Source organism: Chaetodon auriga, chromosome 23 (genome assembly GCF_051107435.1).
Source record: "Chaetodon auriga isolate fChaAug3 chromosome 23, fChaAug3.hap1, whole genome shotgun sequence".
NCBI classification, from domain to species: domain Eukaryota; kingdom Metazoa; phylum Chordata; class Actinopteri; order Chaetodontiformes; family Chaetodontidae; genus Chaetodon; species Chaetodon auriga.
Genome location: NC_135096.1, coordinates 6,436,565 through 6,452,180, shown reverse-complemented (window position 1 = coordinate 6,452,180; position 15,616 = coordinate 6,436,565). Strand labels below are relative to the sequence as shown.

General features: G+C 43.7%; 2 protein-coding genes across 2 annotated transcripts; one reads left to right on the top strand and one right to left on the bottom strand.

Moving 5' to 3' along the window:
* The first annotated feature begins 3,070 nt into the window (after positions 1–3,070).
* On the top strand, positions 3,071–10,320 carry bzw1a (basic leucine zipper and W2 domains 1a). The gene is made up of 12 exons (XM_076723733.1): positions 3,071–3,185; positions 4,634–4,707; positions 4,824–5,000; positions 5,294–5,388; positions 5,537–5,602; positions 6,090–6,225; positions 6,378–6,487; positions 6,604–6,774; positions 7,152–7,298; positions 8,529–8,667; positions 9,151–9,273; positions 9,564–10,320. The coding sequence occupies exons 2-12, from the start codon at positions 4,644–4,646 to the stop codon at positions 9,593–9,595; spliced, it is 1,260 nt and encodes a 419-aa protein (XP_076579848.1). The 5' UTR covers positions 3,071–3,185; positions 4,634–4,643; the 3' UTR covers positions 9,596–10,320.
* Positions 10,321–11,930: 1,610 nt separating this feature from the next.
* On the bottom strand, positions 11,931–13,321 carry LOC143316040 (basic helix-loop-helix transcription factor scleraxis). Its single transcript, XM_076723735.1, has 2 exons — positions 12,758–13,321; positions 11,931–12,060 (listed from the first exon to the last, which is right to left on the bottom strand). The coding sequence occupies exons 1-2, from the start codon at positions 13,319–13,321 to the stop codon at positions 12,025–12,027; spliced, it is 600 nt and encodes a 199-aa protein (XP_076579850.1). The 3' UTR covers positions 11,931–12,024.
* Positions 13,322–15,616: the final 2,295 nt, after the last annotated feature.

Here is a 15,616-nt window from a genome sequence, read left to right as displayed (position 1 = left end):
TCGACATCTTTAAAACGGCTAACAAAGGCAAATTTGCTGATTAAAATGAAGTGGATGGATTTTGGAACAGGTTACGTTATAAGCATTTGGTTCGCTAGAAAGAAAGAGACCAGCCAAAGCTTCTACAAACAAGAAGAAAACAAGAAGTCACAGATAATCAGTTTGTCCCCAGTTTATTACCAGCCTAACCTCATGTAGTCACATGCTAAGATGCATGCAAATCCATTAATCTATTTAAAGAAAAAGATGAATTGTTCTTTGTTGACATAACTTGATAAGATAGAGAACAGGACTAAAGTGAATTTTGTCTGATGAGAGGAATGATGTTGAAGCCACTCTTTGGCAGCGGGCTGTAGTCCTTCAATGTGGCCAGCAGGGGGTGTTATATCACCTTTAATTAGGCCACTGGAATTTGACTTGTGCACATGCAGCAGTGCTTTGATTCACCCGTGTCCTGCCGGGAAGCAGACTGATGCATGCTGGGACGGCGCAGAAGATCAGCGGAGGCCTCCGATACCAGCTGCTGGCAAAGCGGACAAACTGGTCTGACAGCTGATTTGTTTCGATCAGATAAAGAAACGCCGCAGACACAGAACTGTTGCATGGAGCTGATGTGGCACAAAGGCGGCTTTGTTCAGTTCGAAGTGATGCAGAGCACTGCATCACTTTGGCTGTTGTGAGGACAAACAGTGAAAGTGTAAAAGTAGATTTGTATCACACACTGTTGGTCAACATCTAAACCATGTTTTCATGCCGCCCGTGCCACCTGGAGGAAAGGTGAGGGGGACAGGTGAGAACAGATATCTGTGGAGACGAAAGCCTAAAAGAGTCAGTCAGTAGTAACATAAAGGTTGATGATGATGTCCCTCAGGCTACAAAGCTGGTGGTAACTTTAAATAGTTATGATTTTAGACCCAGTTTTGACCAGAGGAGGCAGAGAAACACTATTCAGAGAGGAGGAGCAGGAGAAGGCAATGCTTCGATGATCCCAGGAGGAATGCAGGATTCATGGAGGTTTTCATGGAAGCCACAGCTGAACCAAACCAACCAGTCTTCCCCACGTCATGGCTCCGAGCTCAGAGAACTGTCCAGCGTGCATCACCAGAGGATGGTGGACTCCTCCCAGAGGCATCGTTGGTCCTGGTGAAAAAATATGAAAACAGAACATACAAAGAAAATCACAATCTGTTCCTCCTCTGTTTGCTCAGTATTTAACTTTATTGAAATCATGAGAGCAAACAGAGCAGCAGCAGCAGTGTTTTGAGTTTCTGTGGATGTGTTGGTCATCACTTAAACACGCCAGCATTGGTGCTCATTATTGCTGTTAAATGCCAATGTCAGCGTAGGCGTACCGATGGGTGGGTTGCTGACCATCAGTAGAGCTGAAGGATGTTCGGCCTTCAGCTTCAGGAGGCGGGACAGCTCAAAATGAGCTTCCAAATCCACTAGTTCTCCTCGGAAATAGAGGGCATCTCTTCTCCATAATCTGCAAAAGAAAGACATATATTCGCTCCATAAGACACATTATTACTTGTAAATGTAAATATGCATGCACTTGCTGTCATGTAAGTGTGATTCATGAAATTTATCTGGGGTCACGTCAACCGTTCCAAAGCTACCATTCACAAAACAAGAAGGAGCTGGGTGCAAAAAAAAAAAAACAGTCACTGTTACACAACAAAGATCTTTCTGTCTGAAATTTTAGGTAATTTAGCGCAGAAGAGATATATTTTTTACATTTTTTCATGCTCTTAAAGGCATAAATAGCATGTCTGTGACTGCTGGTTGACCAGATGTCACTCAGTATTTGTTTAAATTGCAGCGGTGTGTCCTGCTCTTCTTTAAAACTTCTGTCTGTGCACAAATCTTGTGTTCACCACTATGTATTTAAAACATTACACCAACAGCAGGCCCATTATTTTGTGGAGACGGACTGTGATTTAAGTCCTGCAGTCTATCTGCACTATCTGGGTTGAAGTAAAGAGAAAGTTCCCTTCTGACAGTCGGGAGTCTGTAGTTTGTCAATGAACCCGGACTTGTTTTTCCCTCTCAGAGCTTCCCTGACGGTCTCCACTGTGGGCTGCAGGATGGACATCGCCATCCCTGGAGCGCAGAAGCCAAACTTTGCTATTTGCTCCTGAAAGAGAAAACAGCGAAAAAACAGCCAGACATCAACTTTTCTCTGCGGACATAGTAAGAAATGCAGTATGTTAGAGAAACTTGAACAGGATGCAGTTTGGTTTTGGTGCTGCGAAAGCCCAAACATTTTACCGTTAGGACAACAATAAAAAGCGTAGGTTACAGCCAAGTTTGATGGCATTCAACAAGATTCAAAGAAATCTGGTTGCAAAAGTATAAAAGGACACGCAAATCTCCTTGGGTTGTGGTCATATCTGGACACCATGACAGGCCACATGTCTTCCACCTCCACAGACGTATGTTTATGAGGAAGATCTCACTCTCATAATAGACAAATGCCCAAATTTACCACGTATCTGCTGTTTTTGAATGCAAAGGACATCCAGTATGTCACCGAAAAGTTTGATAGTTTTCACTTACTGTTCTTCAAGTTATCTAAGCTTATCGCGACCATATCTCTTACGCTGTGTCTCTGTATAAACTTTCAGAAGAGTGCGTGCGAAGTCAAGTTTCTCACAGGCTCCAGTATCCACATGGTATTAACATTTTGCTGTATTCACACACTGAAACATATTTTATTACATTACACAATATCTCTAATAAAAGTATTAGAAAGAGAAAACAGTGAGGTCATTTAAGAAACATCCGTATGAATGATGCAGCCGTATCCAGTTATTCAAAATTAATATTTCAAAAGGAATTTATTACAGATTAAACTATGTTGAGAAGAGAGTCCAATTAACAGAATAAATGTGTCATAATATTGTTGGAAAATACCAAGCTACAGCTTCAGTGTATGTCCGGTGGAAATATACTCCAGGTGTCCTCGCTTCCTCTTAAAATAATTAAATATAAAAATAAATACCAGATTTCTTTTTCCTTTTTTTCTTTTTGTGGAACGGAAATCCCCGTTGAATTGCGCATGCGCAGCGGGCGGAGCCTGCGGAAGTTCTGACGGGAAGGTCTTTTTGTTTGGGCCACAGAGACACTCGTCACTTGCTTCGATTCCCCTGGTTAACAACCGTTTTTTATCTGCATTAATTTCGGTGAGTACCTTTATTTCCACATTCTCAGTCCTGTGTCACACCTTAACTTGATCGTAAAGACGCCAAGATGTCGGGTTAGACAGTGTAAAAGAACGTTTTTTATCCAGGAACGTCGCCATCATGGTCGCCGCTGTAGGGCGAATTTTGATTTTCTTCAGTTCGGCTAGCTTAGCTTTAGCCTCATTACAGTTCACCTACTTAAAGACTAACTCGATACGAATCCAAATGTTCTAATGACATTTCGACAGGCCGTTGTGTTTAAGGCGAACATATCATATTATGTCGTGTTTTAGTGTTTTATTAGCCAAACTAACATGGTTAGGTAGCTAACGGGCCCAGCTAGCTAGCACTGGCTCGGCGCATGGTGAGGCCCAGAGTTAGCCAATGCTAACCTACAATTAGCCAGCTGTAGTTATGAAAAATGCCCCAGTATATCCAAGCCGATACTTATCCTTTACACCGCCGATGTTCCTCAAAATATGTCTACTTAAGGGTCACACTTTTGCTTAAGGTCTAAACTTTTTTTTCCTGATTGACTATAGAACTCAACACCCACAAGCTCCATTGTACCACCTAGTACTGTCTTTTGTCTGTTTGGTCACTCCTTGTTATTCTGTGGATAATTAAAAGATTTTCATAACATTTGCTGCTGATGACAAAATATTCTTAACCAAGGTTGTGCTCAGAAGATTTTAGTTGATAGTTCACTAAATTAAATGAGTTGGACACATCAAGTCACACCCTGCCTCGTTTAATAACTAACTGATATATTCAAGGAGTTTCTCAATTTTTTTTCTGCTTTCCAACAAAACCAGTGTTTCTTTCAGTACTTCCTTGCCCTGTCTGTGGCAGTCAGCCACATACACATTGGTTTCTGCTGAAGCTGTAAATCCCCAGAACTATACTTCATTCTTTTTAAAAAGCCTCAGTGTCTTTCTAAAACAACTGGACACAGTGGTTTTTAGCAAACAGATGGCAGGTTCTAATTCTATTGTGCTCCAGTGAGTGTTTACAGCAGCTGGATGGTGTATGTGGGTTCTGGTCAACATAAATTACAGCAATTGGTTTGTGTTAGTGAAGAGACTCAGTGTGGCTCTTTGGTGTATTTGCAGTAGTTCTTGGACTGCTGTACACAGACAATACTAGTCAGTGGGATCAAGTTATTGTTGGTGTTCCATGGGATTTTTTTCCTTGAGTATCACCAGTTTTTTTACCTTTAAAGTATTGAGGGCACACATTTAAGCACAGGCTATAAGTGCTGTTGTCAAACTTTAGTTACATAAGAATAATTTACAGTGATGAACTCATGACAAACACACTGAGCTCACCCAGGTTACACCCAAAAGCTAGCAAAACAAATCAGTCAACAGGAACATTATGTGTCCTTCATGTGTCAGCATGCAGTTTGCTCAACTTCAGTAAATATTAACTGTTTGTGTTTCTTTCAGGGTGTCTTTTATGAATAATCAAAAGCAGCAAAAGCCAACGCTAACAGGCCAGCGTTTCAAAACGAGGAAAAGAGGTTTGTGATCATCGTTGCTGCTTTACATGCGTTCTGCTTTGCATGCCTGACTCTGTCCAAATCCACGTTCCGGGAGGCTTTATTCCAATTCCAACATGTGCATCCTTTTCCCGCAGATGAAAAGGAGAGATTTGACCCTACTCAGTTTCAAGAAAGTATCGTACAAGGCTTGAATCAAACTGGCACTGATTTGGAAGCAGTTGCGAAGTTCCTTGATGCCTCTGGCGCCAAGCTTGACTACCGCCGGTATGCAGAGACACTCTTTGACATCCTGGTGGCCGGTGGAATGCTGGGTGAGTTGTGTTCAAACATGTTATTTGTGCATGCATGTTTTATACTGATGGCAGTAAGTCTTAGTTGAAAAAGGCTTGGAAAACAGGTTTGATTCTGGAGTGCAGACATGTATAGTAATTATTTAAAGAGCACAATTGAAAGTGAACATACTAAGCTAATAAATATGAACACCTAATTGTGTATGTTTTGGTATCAGGTGCCAAATTGCTTTGATCTGTCATTTCTAATAGTCATTAAAGCCGACACCCCCTGGTTTTCACTGACATTGTTGCCTTTGTTCGCTGTCCTGCAGCCCCAGGTGGGACTCTATCTGACGACATGACCCGCACAGAGTTCTGCCTCTTCACGGCACAAGAAGACCTGGAGACAATGCAAGCATATGCTCAGGTAGAAAGCATGTTCTGCTCCTGTTTGTACCAGTTTATAAGCATTATTAAATATCAGCCATTCACCCATTTGACAGTCCTCTGGAAAAACAGCCAAAAGACCTTTCTAAACACAGAGTTAACATTATGTCTTTTTCCCGTCAAAATAGGTTTTTAACAAGCTGATCAGGCGTTACAAGTACCTGGAGAAGGGTTTCGAAGAGGAGATCAAGAAGGTGAGTGTTATTAAAAAGTTTGAAAGGGTTTAATGTTCCATGTGAAACTGTTTTATTGTTGAAAAGGTGTAAATTTCTTGGTAAAATTACCAAAAATGTTGAAATCCTGAGTTGATATTTAGATGCTTATTGTCCTTAAATGATTACTGAGATTAGTCTGTTATTATTTATCACTTATATTTGCTCAATTTTCCAATCAATTGTTGTAGTAGGAAGACTGAACTTGAATCAGCAGTTCTCACAATGTTATACCAAGTTTTGTCATTATCAGCAGTTGTGTGTTAAAAGATCTTCTTGTAATATGAGAAAGCAGTGATTGCACGGTTATAAAGCAGATTGTTTGCCAGCTGCAAGGCAGTACAGTTAAAGTGAAAGCCACACCTAAACGGCTCAAATTCGCCTGGAGTCAAATCAGAGGCTCATACACGCATATGAAACTGTCTCTTGTTTTATTCAATATATCTTATTTTCTCTGTCATTTTTATAGTTGCTGCTGTTTCTGAAAGGTTTCACTGAGTCTGAGCGCAACAAACTGGCCATGCTGACTGGCATCCTGCTGGCCAATGGCAACATATCAGCCTCAATCCTGAACAGCCTCTTCAATGAGAACCTCGTCAAAGAGGGTGAGTGAAGAGCCCGTGTCCTTCGGTTTAAGTCACAACTCGTCACGACCTCTCAGATGTCTAGTCTGGGGTTACAGAACACAAAAAAGACATTTGTCCACTTTGTTCAGGGACAGTACAACAGAAACTCAATTTGTCTTGTTTCTTTTCAGGAGTATCTGCAGCCTTCGCTGTCAAGCTGTTCAAGTCATGGATCAATGAGAAGGACATCAACTCAGTTGCTGGCAGTCTCCGCAAAGTTGGCATGGACAACAGGCTGATGGTGAATGAACTGTTATGATCTGAGATGGCCAGATGTCCAGTGAAAGTTGTCACATTTCTTTGGAGATTTTTGCAGAGTCTGTAAGCAAATTAACTCTGAATATCTCTCCCCCACAGGAACTCTTTCCTGCCAACAAACGGAGCTGCGAGCATTTTTCTAAGTACTTCACCGATGCTGGGCTGAAGGAGCTGTCCGACTTCGCCCGCAACCAGCAATCCATCGGCGCCCGCAAGGAGCTACAGAAGGAGCTCCAGGAGCAGATGTCCCGCGGTGAACCTCAGAAGGAGGTGAGGCAGCTGTGGGTTAAGCGTATGTACTGCTGCAGACAGGATGTTGAATGTAAAACTTCCCGCCTGTATTTCCATCCTGGTTGAACTGTCATTTTGTTGACATGAGTTGCTGGTGTTTGGCAAATAGTCTCTCTGCAGTAAATAACAATTTGAAGCCGCTCATAGTGGCACCGATGGAGGTTTTCTTTGGGCTGTTAATGTCCCCTGAAATGTCAGTGCCTGAAGTTGTGAATATCATCGTTTTTCCTCTTTTGTAACAGATCTTTTTGTCGTTCAAATGTTCTCCTTATTGACACCTCCCTTTGCCACGTTGCAGTATTGTTGTGGCTGAGCAGAAACTCTAACCCAGCCGTGCTTTCTCCCCGTTGGTTCAGATTATTGCCTTCACCAAAGAGGAGATGAAAAAGGCCAACCTCTCTGAGCAGGCCATGATCAGTATCATCTGGACCAGCGTGATGAGCTGCGTGGAGTGGAACAAGAAGGAAGAGCTGGTGACCGAACAAGCCATCAAACACTTGAAGGTATGTAGAGCCGGCGAACTGTCCTGGAAGTAGTCTGAATGTTTTGAACACAGTTAAATGAAGCTCTGACAGCCACCAGGCGTAGTTGACAAACCAGTGGAGAGAATTTGCTCATGTGTTTATTCTCGAGGATTGAGCAATAACTTATGAACCCTCTGCCAGTGGCTGCAGGTTCTGGCACATCTGAAGGCCTCAGATGTTACACAGTAAATGCAGATTTTGTTTTTACTGTGGTTAAAAAGAGGAAAATGTGGAATTGTTTAAAGCAGAAACAAGCCTGAAATAGTCTGAATGTTTGACGGCGTAGGATTTGTTTTTCATGCAAGAAGAAAATAAACATTTCAAGATAGAAACTCATAACCTCGGGTTATTTAGATAAAGGCACGACAGCTTTATTTATACAGCACGTTTCAAACAGAGGGGATTCAGCGTGCTTTACATAGGCAAATAGTATAATTAGAATGACAGTAAAAGAGTAAAATCCACATAGAATTTAATTACACTTTTGGTTTGATTACATAAAATGCAGTACAATACAACTACAGTGCGCGAATAAGTTGTACACTGTAGAGAAAACAGTCAAAGGCACGGGAGAACAGCGGTGGTTTTCATTTATATTTGGAAGTGGCTTCAGGGTTTGGGCGCATTTGAGATCAGGAGTTTGGTTGTGCAGCCTCACCCTGTTTGGTTCTGATGGGGTTTCAACCGGCTGGCTGCTTCCTGAAGATTGAAAGACTTCCAACCGGGTTTACATTCTGCAAGCTCGGATTCTTCTAATCTGTTCTGTAAGTAAGTGGAAGCCAGTGCAGAGATTTAAGAACAGGAGTAACGTGCTCTCACACTTGTTGCTTCCTCGTTGGCAGATCTTGGGAAGCACAGACCGGTTAGAGCCTGATCAATGCACAACTCAAACTTGTTTCATTCAGGCCTGTTTTCACCCCTAAGACAAAGCCTTGAGGGTTTGTGTTGTTTTCTTGCTGCACAAATGGAATTTTAACTGAAGGTGTGAAAGGGACGGGAGCAAGAACGACATTTAAAATTAAAACTGAAGAGGAACCCATTCAGCTGTCCCTGCTGAAATTATTGATCCTGCTGCAAATCATTGCGCTTTAATGCGCCTACAAGCTTTTCCCGCACACCTCATATCTTCGCTGAGTGCTTTTCCATCTCTGCCTCAGAAAGGAGAGCCGTTTTCACCGTCATCGCTTCGCGTCTCTCTTGTTTCTGCAGCAATACAGCCTTCTGCTGAAAGCCTTCACCTCCCAGGGTCTGTCCGAGCTCAGCCTGCTGCTGAAGATCCAGGAGTACTGCTACGACAACATCCACTTCATGAAGGCCTTTCAGAAGATCGTGGTGCTCCTCTACAAAGGTCGGTGTCGCGCCCGCAGAGGAACATTCAGCTACATCGATGCCCAGTCATTCACTATAAACTATCCACTGACAGTTTGTCTCGTTTTGTTTTAGGTTTATGAAAGTCCGTTCACTTTTAACGCTGAGAAGTATGAGGTCATTTTTCAACATTTCCTTGACCGTAAAAAATGTTGTACCTCCTAATGCTTGGTGTCTTGGTTAACAAAGCACTTAAAAGTCTGGCTTGTCGTTGCCTTTTTACACGCAGCTTCAGCTTCTGATTGGTGTACAGATTGCCCCGAAAACCCCATTGAATTGTTGAGAAGTAAACGACAGCATTTGTTTTTAATTAAGTGGCCACAAGCATTACTTCCCACCAAGCATCAGTTAAGCGTTTTTTTTCTTGAAGTGAAGGCATATTTGGGCACTTTCAGTATATGTTGAATGTGATGTTCGTCAGCCCCCCCGCACAGCACTGACGCCGCCCTTTTCCTCCCCACAGCCGACGTATTGAGCGAAGAGGCCATACTGAAGTGGTACGCTGATGCCCACCTCACCAAGGGGAGGAGCGTTTTCCTCGAGCAGATGAAAAAATTCGTGGAGTGGCTGAAGAACGCCGAGGAAGGTAAAAGAAAACGCAACGCACGCCTTCGCCTGGAGTCTCGCTGCAGATATTTTTACTTGACATGGAAGGAAAAGATGTTTCCTAATGTTGATCGCTCAAACACAGTGATGGAAATTCAGCTTTTGTCAGACCTGTTTTAAAAGTGAAAGTGGCTGCCGTTAATGAGTTTTATGTTGAGGTCAGAATAAGCTCCTGGTGCCACATGTGATGAATGTGAATGGTTAAAACATGCAGTGATGTTGATCACTTTCATTGTCATCAACTTTAAAAATGGTTTCTTTTCTCCGCAGAGTCAGAATCAGACGAAGAGGAGACCGACTAAAACCTCCACCACCAGATGAGCTTTTTTTTTCCCCCTTTTCATTTTTTTTTTATAATAAGTAGCAGCAGGAGCAGTAAAATGTCTTTCCCCCCTTCTTTCTCTTCTACCCCCTGTTACTTGTTTAGTCCCAAACACTCTTCCACCACCTTTCCGACACATTTAAGCGTTATTTTAACAAAATAAAAAGGGCTCGGTCCTTATTCGTAACATGTTTTGGCTCACAGTGGAAGCAGAATATGATGAATACTCCCCTCTTTTTCTAATTTTTTTTTTTTTTTTGGTATTATTGTTGTAAAGCCTTCTGTAATTTGGATACAAAACATTCCGTGTGATCTCGATGGCCGCTGCTTGTCTGAATCTGAAGCAGGATTTGTTTAATGCTCGAGTTCGCTCGTTTTTGCCATGCGACTACGAGGCCGACAAAATTTTTTGCCAAAGCTCTTTTTTTTTCTTTTCTTTTTTTAAAAAAAAAATCTCCCCTTTAACTTTTTTGTTATTTCGCCCAGCTCATGTTTTGGCTCCTGTTGGGTCTTAAAACTTCGCCTCTTTCTTGACTTTTGGGTAAACTGTACGGCGTGTCGAGGTCGCTCTGGTCAGTCCGTCAGAAGACACGCGGGCTGTAAGATGCCTCGCCAGCTAGCTGATTATTATTGGTTTCTACTTTCTTTAATCTGATATAAACCAATTGACTTTTTTATGAAATAAAGATTATTGAAATGCTTCAACTGTTTTCTTTGGCCTTTCATGAAAGTTTGTTTTTATAACTCGACAGGAAACAAGCTACTTATTGTAACTGCAGTCTTTAATATGATTAAATTTATTATATTTCGTGGCTATAATTGAAAGAAGAAAAGCCATTAAAAGAAAAACCCAAGCAAAAGTTTAAAGAACAAAAGTTACGATATCAGGAAATGTGTGACTTGAGTCAAAATTCAGTGAGCGAAGAGACGAGTGTTCTCATTTTCATTTTTATTGTACAAAAATACATTTTTCTTCAAGCAGCTTCTCAGTATTTGCGATGTGCAAAGGACACAGTTGTCAGGTATTCAAGTACATTTGTATACGGTAATGTTACACATTAGATTTAGAGGTAGGCCTTCATATTTAATACATAGGTTTGAGGTAGTGTGCAACATTTCCAAGTGATAGGTTTCGTCCATATGCGCAGTGTAAGAAATATAAAGGGATCCAGTTGATTGTAAAAGGATTACATTTAGATATTCTCCAAATTAGTACAAAAGGCACACGAATGCACTTCCCAGGCATTCGTGTGCACACAAAACGCCTGTTTCGTGTTTTTAAAGTGATAACAGATTGTGCAACAATGCAAAAGTAAACATATCGCCACACTGCAAATACATTTATCCTAACATTTCATCTCGAAGCTGAAAGATCGACAAAGGGTTGGAGCCTCAACGTGTGAGATTCATGCCTTCGTCATGTGCCGTCATCTTCCCTCGCAGATAGTTTTTAAAATTAAAACCGCAAAGCAGATTACGTGTCGGCTTTGCCTGTCAGCGTCCAATGTCAGCTGCAGAAAGCTCATCCCCTGCAGGTTAAACAGAAAACTGATGTCTCGCCTTGACGTGGAAACACTTCCTGGTGGAGACAAATATCAAGAGTTTTGTCTTTGTGATTATTTCCAAAGTGCCCTACAACTAATTCTGCCCCAGGTGTCTGAAATTTATGCTTGAGGATGCAAAGTAGTGACAGTTAATAGCTTGTGTGATATGTTTAAGATGTACTAGACTCAACCAGGGAACCATTTTTTACATAAAGCGATGTGAAATCTCCTCCTCAGTTTAGCCAGAATAAGTTAAAGAAGCATCACATCTCTGATTTTGTCAAAGCACCTGAAAAATCCCCAAACACATCCTCCACTTACTTAATATACTGAAACCTAATTGGGTAAGCTCTCAGTGTTATTGCAGTTCCCACTGTTCACCACTAGGTCAGAGGCCGTGGATCAGTTAATGGCCCTTTAAAGCGCCCCTGCATATGTGAAACAGCACTTGAAGGCAGCGTTAGCGCCACTCAACTGACAGCAACCGCTGCACTAACTGCTCTTCAGTTTCCTTCATGTGACTGAAGGCGGCAAGGCTTTTTTTGTAGGAATTGGACGTGGGGCAGTGAGCGGGGGTTGGGGGGTAGTTTGTACTATCGGTGGGACCGAAATAGCCCCCCGTCAGGTGCTACTTTACGCATCGGCTCAGCTTACAGCTCAACCAAAACACAGAGGGTCAGCAGCACACCAACGTGGACAGAAAGTGCTTTTTAGAGTTCGGTTGTGTTTTTTTCTTTTCAGGCTGATTGAACAATAAATCCGTGAATATATGTCCAAAGTCCTCCAGGTTTATCTTTACGCCACGTGTCCGCATGTAAACAACATCGAGTGGACTCCTCGTCCGTCCGTCCGGAGTCGCTTTGCTTCACACAGCAGCTGAGTGCTTCCCTCCATCTCTGAGCTGTGGAGGCAAAGACAGGTGTTGTTTTTGCACAGCGCCAGAAAAAAACCTAAAATTTCCACCACGGCAGGCGTGAAAATACACTTGTAGACAACCGTGACATAATATTACTGACCTTATGCCAGTTTCTAGTCTCTATTTATAACTGCAAGGTGTCCGGCCAAACACTAACAACTACTGTAAACACGTCTAATCCACCACTACACATGTGTATTCACAATATTTAAGATTGCAGTCATATTAATTTTCATAACAACCATTTGCATTCAGAAAAGTTCATCTAAAGCACTCAAACTAAATCCTATTTGTTATTGCAGAAATAAAATAAATGAGCTGGAAATTCATAATCAGCTCTAACCAATCTGTGCTCCTTGAACACACCATTATTTTTGAAGTGTGCCAGACTTTCACCTTAAACAGTTTTCTTGAGTTTAAGGATCCAGCAGCAGTTCTTCCACTTATTTTAAACCTTTGGAGGCACCAGGCCCTGTTTTCATTTTGTGTTGTCAATCACCGCAGAAACAGGTGCATCTTCGGTCAACCCAAATCATCTCTGAACCATGCAAACTCAGCACCTCACATTCCTTCCGACATAAAGAGGATGCGTCCCGCACAGGTGCCATCAGCCACTCTACTTTTTTTAAAGTATCTCTGGATGCACTTTAGCATTTTTGCGCACGAGGAAATGGACACTCACCAGTTTCCTCTGGTTGCTGAGGCAGAAAGTGCAGATGGGCCGCAGGGACGCGGCGCTGAGCGCTGCGGGGCCGTGCAGGATGCTTTGGTAGCGGAGGCAGGGCTGTCCGTCCCGGCAGTCCTCACCCAGCAGCAGCACGTTGGCCAGGTGGGAGATGTAGCTGGAGGCCAGACGCAGTGTCTCTATCTTGGAGAGCTTCCTGTCGGCGGGCTCGGTGGGAATGAGCGTGCGGAGCGCGGTGAAGGCCGTGTTCACGCTGTGCGTCCTGTCTCGCTCCCGCGCGTTTGCCGCCTGCCTCTGTTGGCTCACGCCAGAGAGACGCGCGTCTCTACCGCTTCTGCCACCTCCGCCGCTGCTGCGTCTCCGCCTTCTCCTCCGTCTCGGCGCACCGGCCCTTGAACCTCCTCCGGCCGCTGCCTCCTCCCCCGCGACATCCGGCTGTGTGCGGGGACTGCAGCCGCCGGTGGACTTCCCGTCGGAGCTGTAGCTGCCGCTATCCAGGTCGTCCAGGTCTGAGGTGAAGCCGTCGGGCTGCGCGGTGCGCTCGCTGACTGTGGACTTCATCCTGGCTCTGCTCTGGTCTCTGGAGCTGCTGGTGCCGGCGGCGGCTGCACATCACTTTATCCTGAGGGTGAAAATAGCACTCGGGGGCCGAGCAGCTGCCGCCGATCCGGTGACCGAGGGGGTTTGTGCCGTCCGAACGGCATACCATTTCTAATGAATGACGGCTGCTTTCTGGGTCGCCAGCCCGCCGCGGAAAAGAGAAGACAGGTGGAGCGTAAAGGGAGGGGAGGAGGGGGCACCTGTTGTGGTCTGGAGGATACAGATTTAAAAAGGGCTCGACCGATATGGGTCAAGGCCGATACCGGATTTCAGATGTAAAGTTAGGATATTAGGGCCGATATTCGATGCTGGTGAATAGGCTGTTAAACATGATATTGACTTTTAACTGATGCATCATAAGAATACATAATCACTGTTTATACATAAAACAAGGTGTTTCATTGTTGGAGCGGTCATCTTTAACTCACAGCAGCCAATCAGGAAGCATCGGAGATCATGTGAAACTGCAAGTTTTGAATCATGTTTCCCTCTCAGCCCCTGATGACCTCACTTTGTGGCCAGTTTATTACACCAAACCAGTCTGATCATACACACGCACCCGCTGTAGGTTACTAATAACTAGTGCTTCTGTGTTCCCATCATGCCTGTTGGCAAACAGCATGGAGGATAACCTTGCTGCCTTGGCCGGCGGCTCGGAGCGTCCACTGAGTGAGCGGCCCAGGTGGACCCGCCGGTCCCGTCCCGTTCTGTCTGTGCCCACCATGATGGACACATACACCCCCTCCTCCTCCACCTTTCCCAGTGCCATCTTTGGGGTGGATATAAATATCTGTGAACGGACGATGCCTTGTGCGTGTTGCAGTTGAAGCTCAGAGCCACCTTCTGGGCAGGTTTCATTCAGGCCACGCCGGGACCGCAAGATTTATCTAAACCTGGAAAGCCATCAGGAGATTTCTGCTTTTTGAGCTGAGGGTTTCATGAACAGGTCATTCAGTGGCATGATTATCAGCAGCCACCAGGGGGCAGCAAACCCCCAGTGATCATTTCTCGAAGGTTTCAGTTTAGGTTTATTGCAAAATGTTGATTTCCAGCTTCTTGTCTCTTTTTAACAAGCAACTAAAACATACGTAGTAATTTCTTGAGGCCTCATAAGTTTGAGATATTCAGCAGATATACATTTAGAAAGAGCTTTAGAGCATTCAAAGACCTGATTGCAAATGACGTTCAAGCAAACTGCCAAAGAATCACACAGGGATTAGAGCGATGGCGGCGAATATCAACAGAGGGCCGAGCTTGTTGCTCCTGCTGCAGTCTCAACAAACCGCCCGGCTTCATCCTAATCAGTTGTAAAAAGTCAACGGGCTCAGTGTTCTGCCGGGCAGAGGCAGCAGACAGCGAGAGGCTGGCTGGCAGAGAGGAATCCTAACTGGTGCGGAGCTAATGCGGCCTCATTAATCTTTTAATCCTCATTTCCTCGCCGCCCCCGTGGCCCCGACCCGCTGGCCGTGAACTTGCGTGGCCCCTGCAGCAAAGTTAAATGCTGCTGCTGACGATGAACCCACTGAAGGAACAGCGCAAACCAAAAAATGTCCCAGGCTGTCATGAACACATCGTAGCTGCTAATGTTCCGAAACATCTTTCATTGAATCTGTACTTTCAGGTGATGGACCGGTTGGAGAGCTGTCACTTCCTGTTCCACACCGCAAACCCATACACACTCTATGAAGAGCTGTCAAGAAGGGATGATGGGTACAAGCAGTACTTCAAACCAAGTGTAGATACAAAAAGTAAGGTACCACAGTATGTCTGGACCATGTATTAGTGTTATTTTACAAACCTATAACAAAGTGCATGTACTCGAGTATCGTACTCAAGTACAATTTTGAGGTACTTGTGCTTTGTGCTACTTAATACTTCTACTCCACTACATTCCTGAGGAAATTATTGCTCTCCACAACATTTACAGATTCAGAGAATTAATACAAAATTAACTAAGTAATTGCGATCTATGTAGCTGCAACATTAAAGTGGTGAAGACATAAACGCATCAATAATTCTGATTGATTATATACGTATATACTTTTGCTATTGGTACTTTAAGAATATTTTGATGCCATTATTTAAGTGCTTTTACTTGAGTAAAATTTTGAATGCGTGATTTTTGCCAGTCGCAGAGTATTTCTCCACCAACACTTCCTCATACCTAAGCGACTGAAAAGGTCAGTGATTCCCAAAACGTCGTATCTGACCGTTGGAGAGTCCCAGCAATGGGCAAACTGGACCTTCGTCGTAGCA

Coding starts and splice junctions, on each gene's coding strand:
- bzw1a (XM_076723733.1), top strand. CDS start 4,644: ATGAATAATCAAAAGCAGCAAAAGCCAACGCTAACAGGCCAGCGTTTC. Junction 6,488..6,603: donor GCATGGACAACAGGCTGATG/GTGAATGAACTG, acceptor TCTCCCCCACAG/GAACTCTTTCCTGCCAACAA. Junction 9,274..9,563: donor GCTGAAGAACGCCGAGGAAG/GTAAAAGAAAAC, acceptor TTTTCTCCGCAG/AGTCAGAATCAGACGAAGAG.
- LOC143316040 (XM_076723735.1), bottom strand. CDS start 13,321: ATGAAGTCCACAGTCAGCGAGCGCACCGCGCAGCCCGACGGCTTCACC. Junction 12,061..12,757: donor TCAGCAACCAGAGGAAACTG/GTGAGTGTCCAT, acceptor TTGCCTCCACAG/CTCAGAGATGGAGGGAAGCA.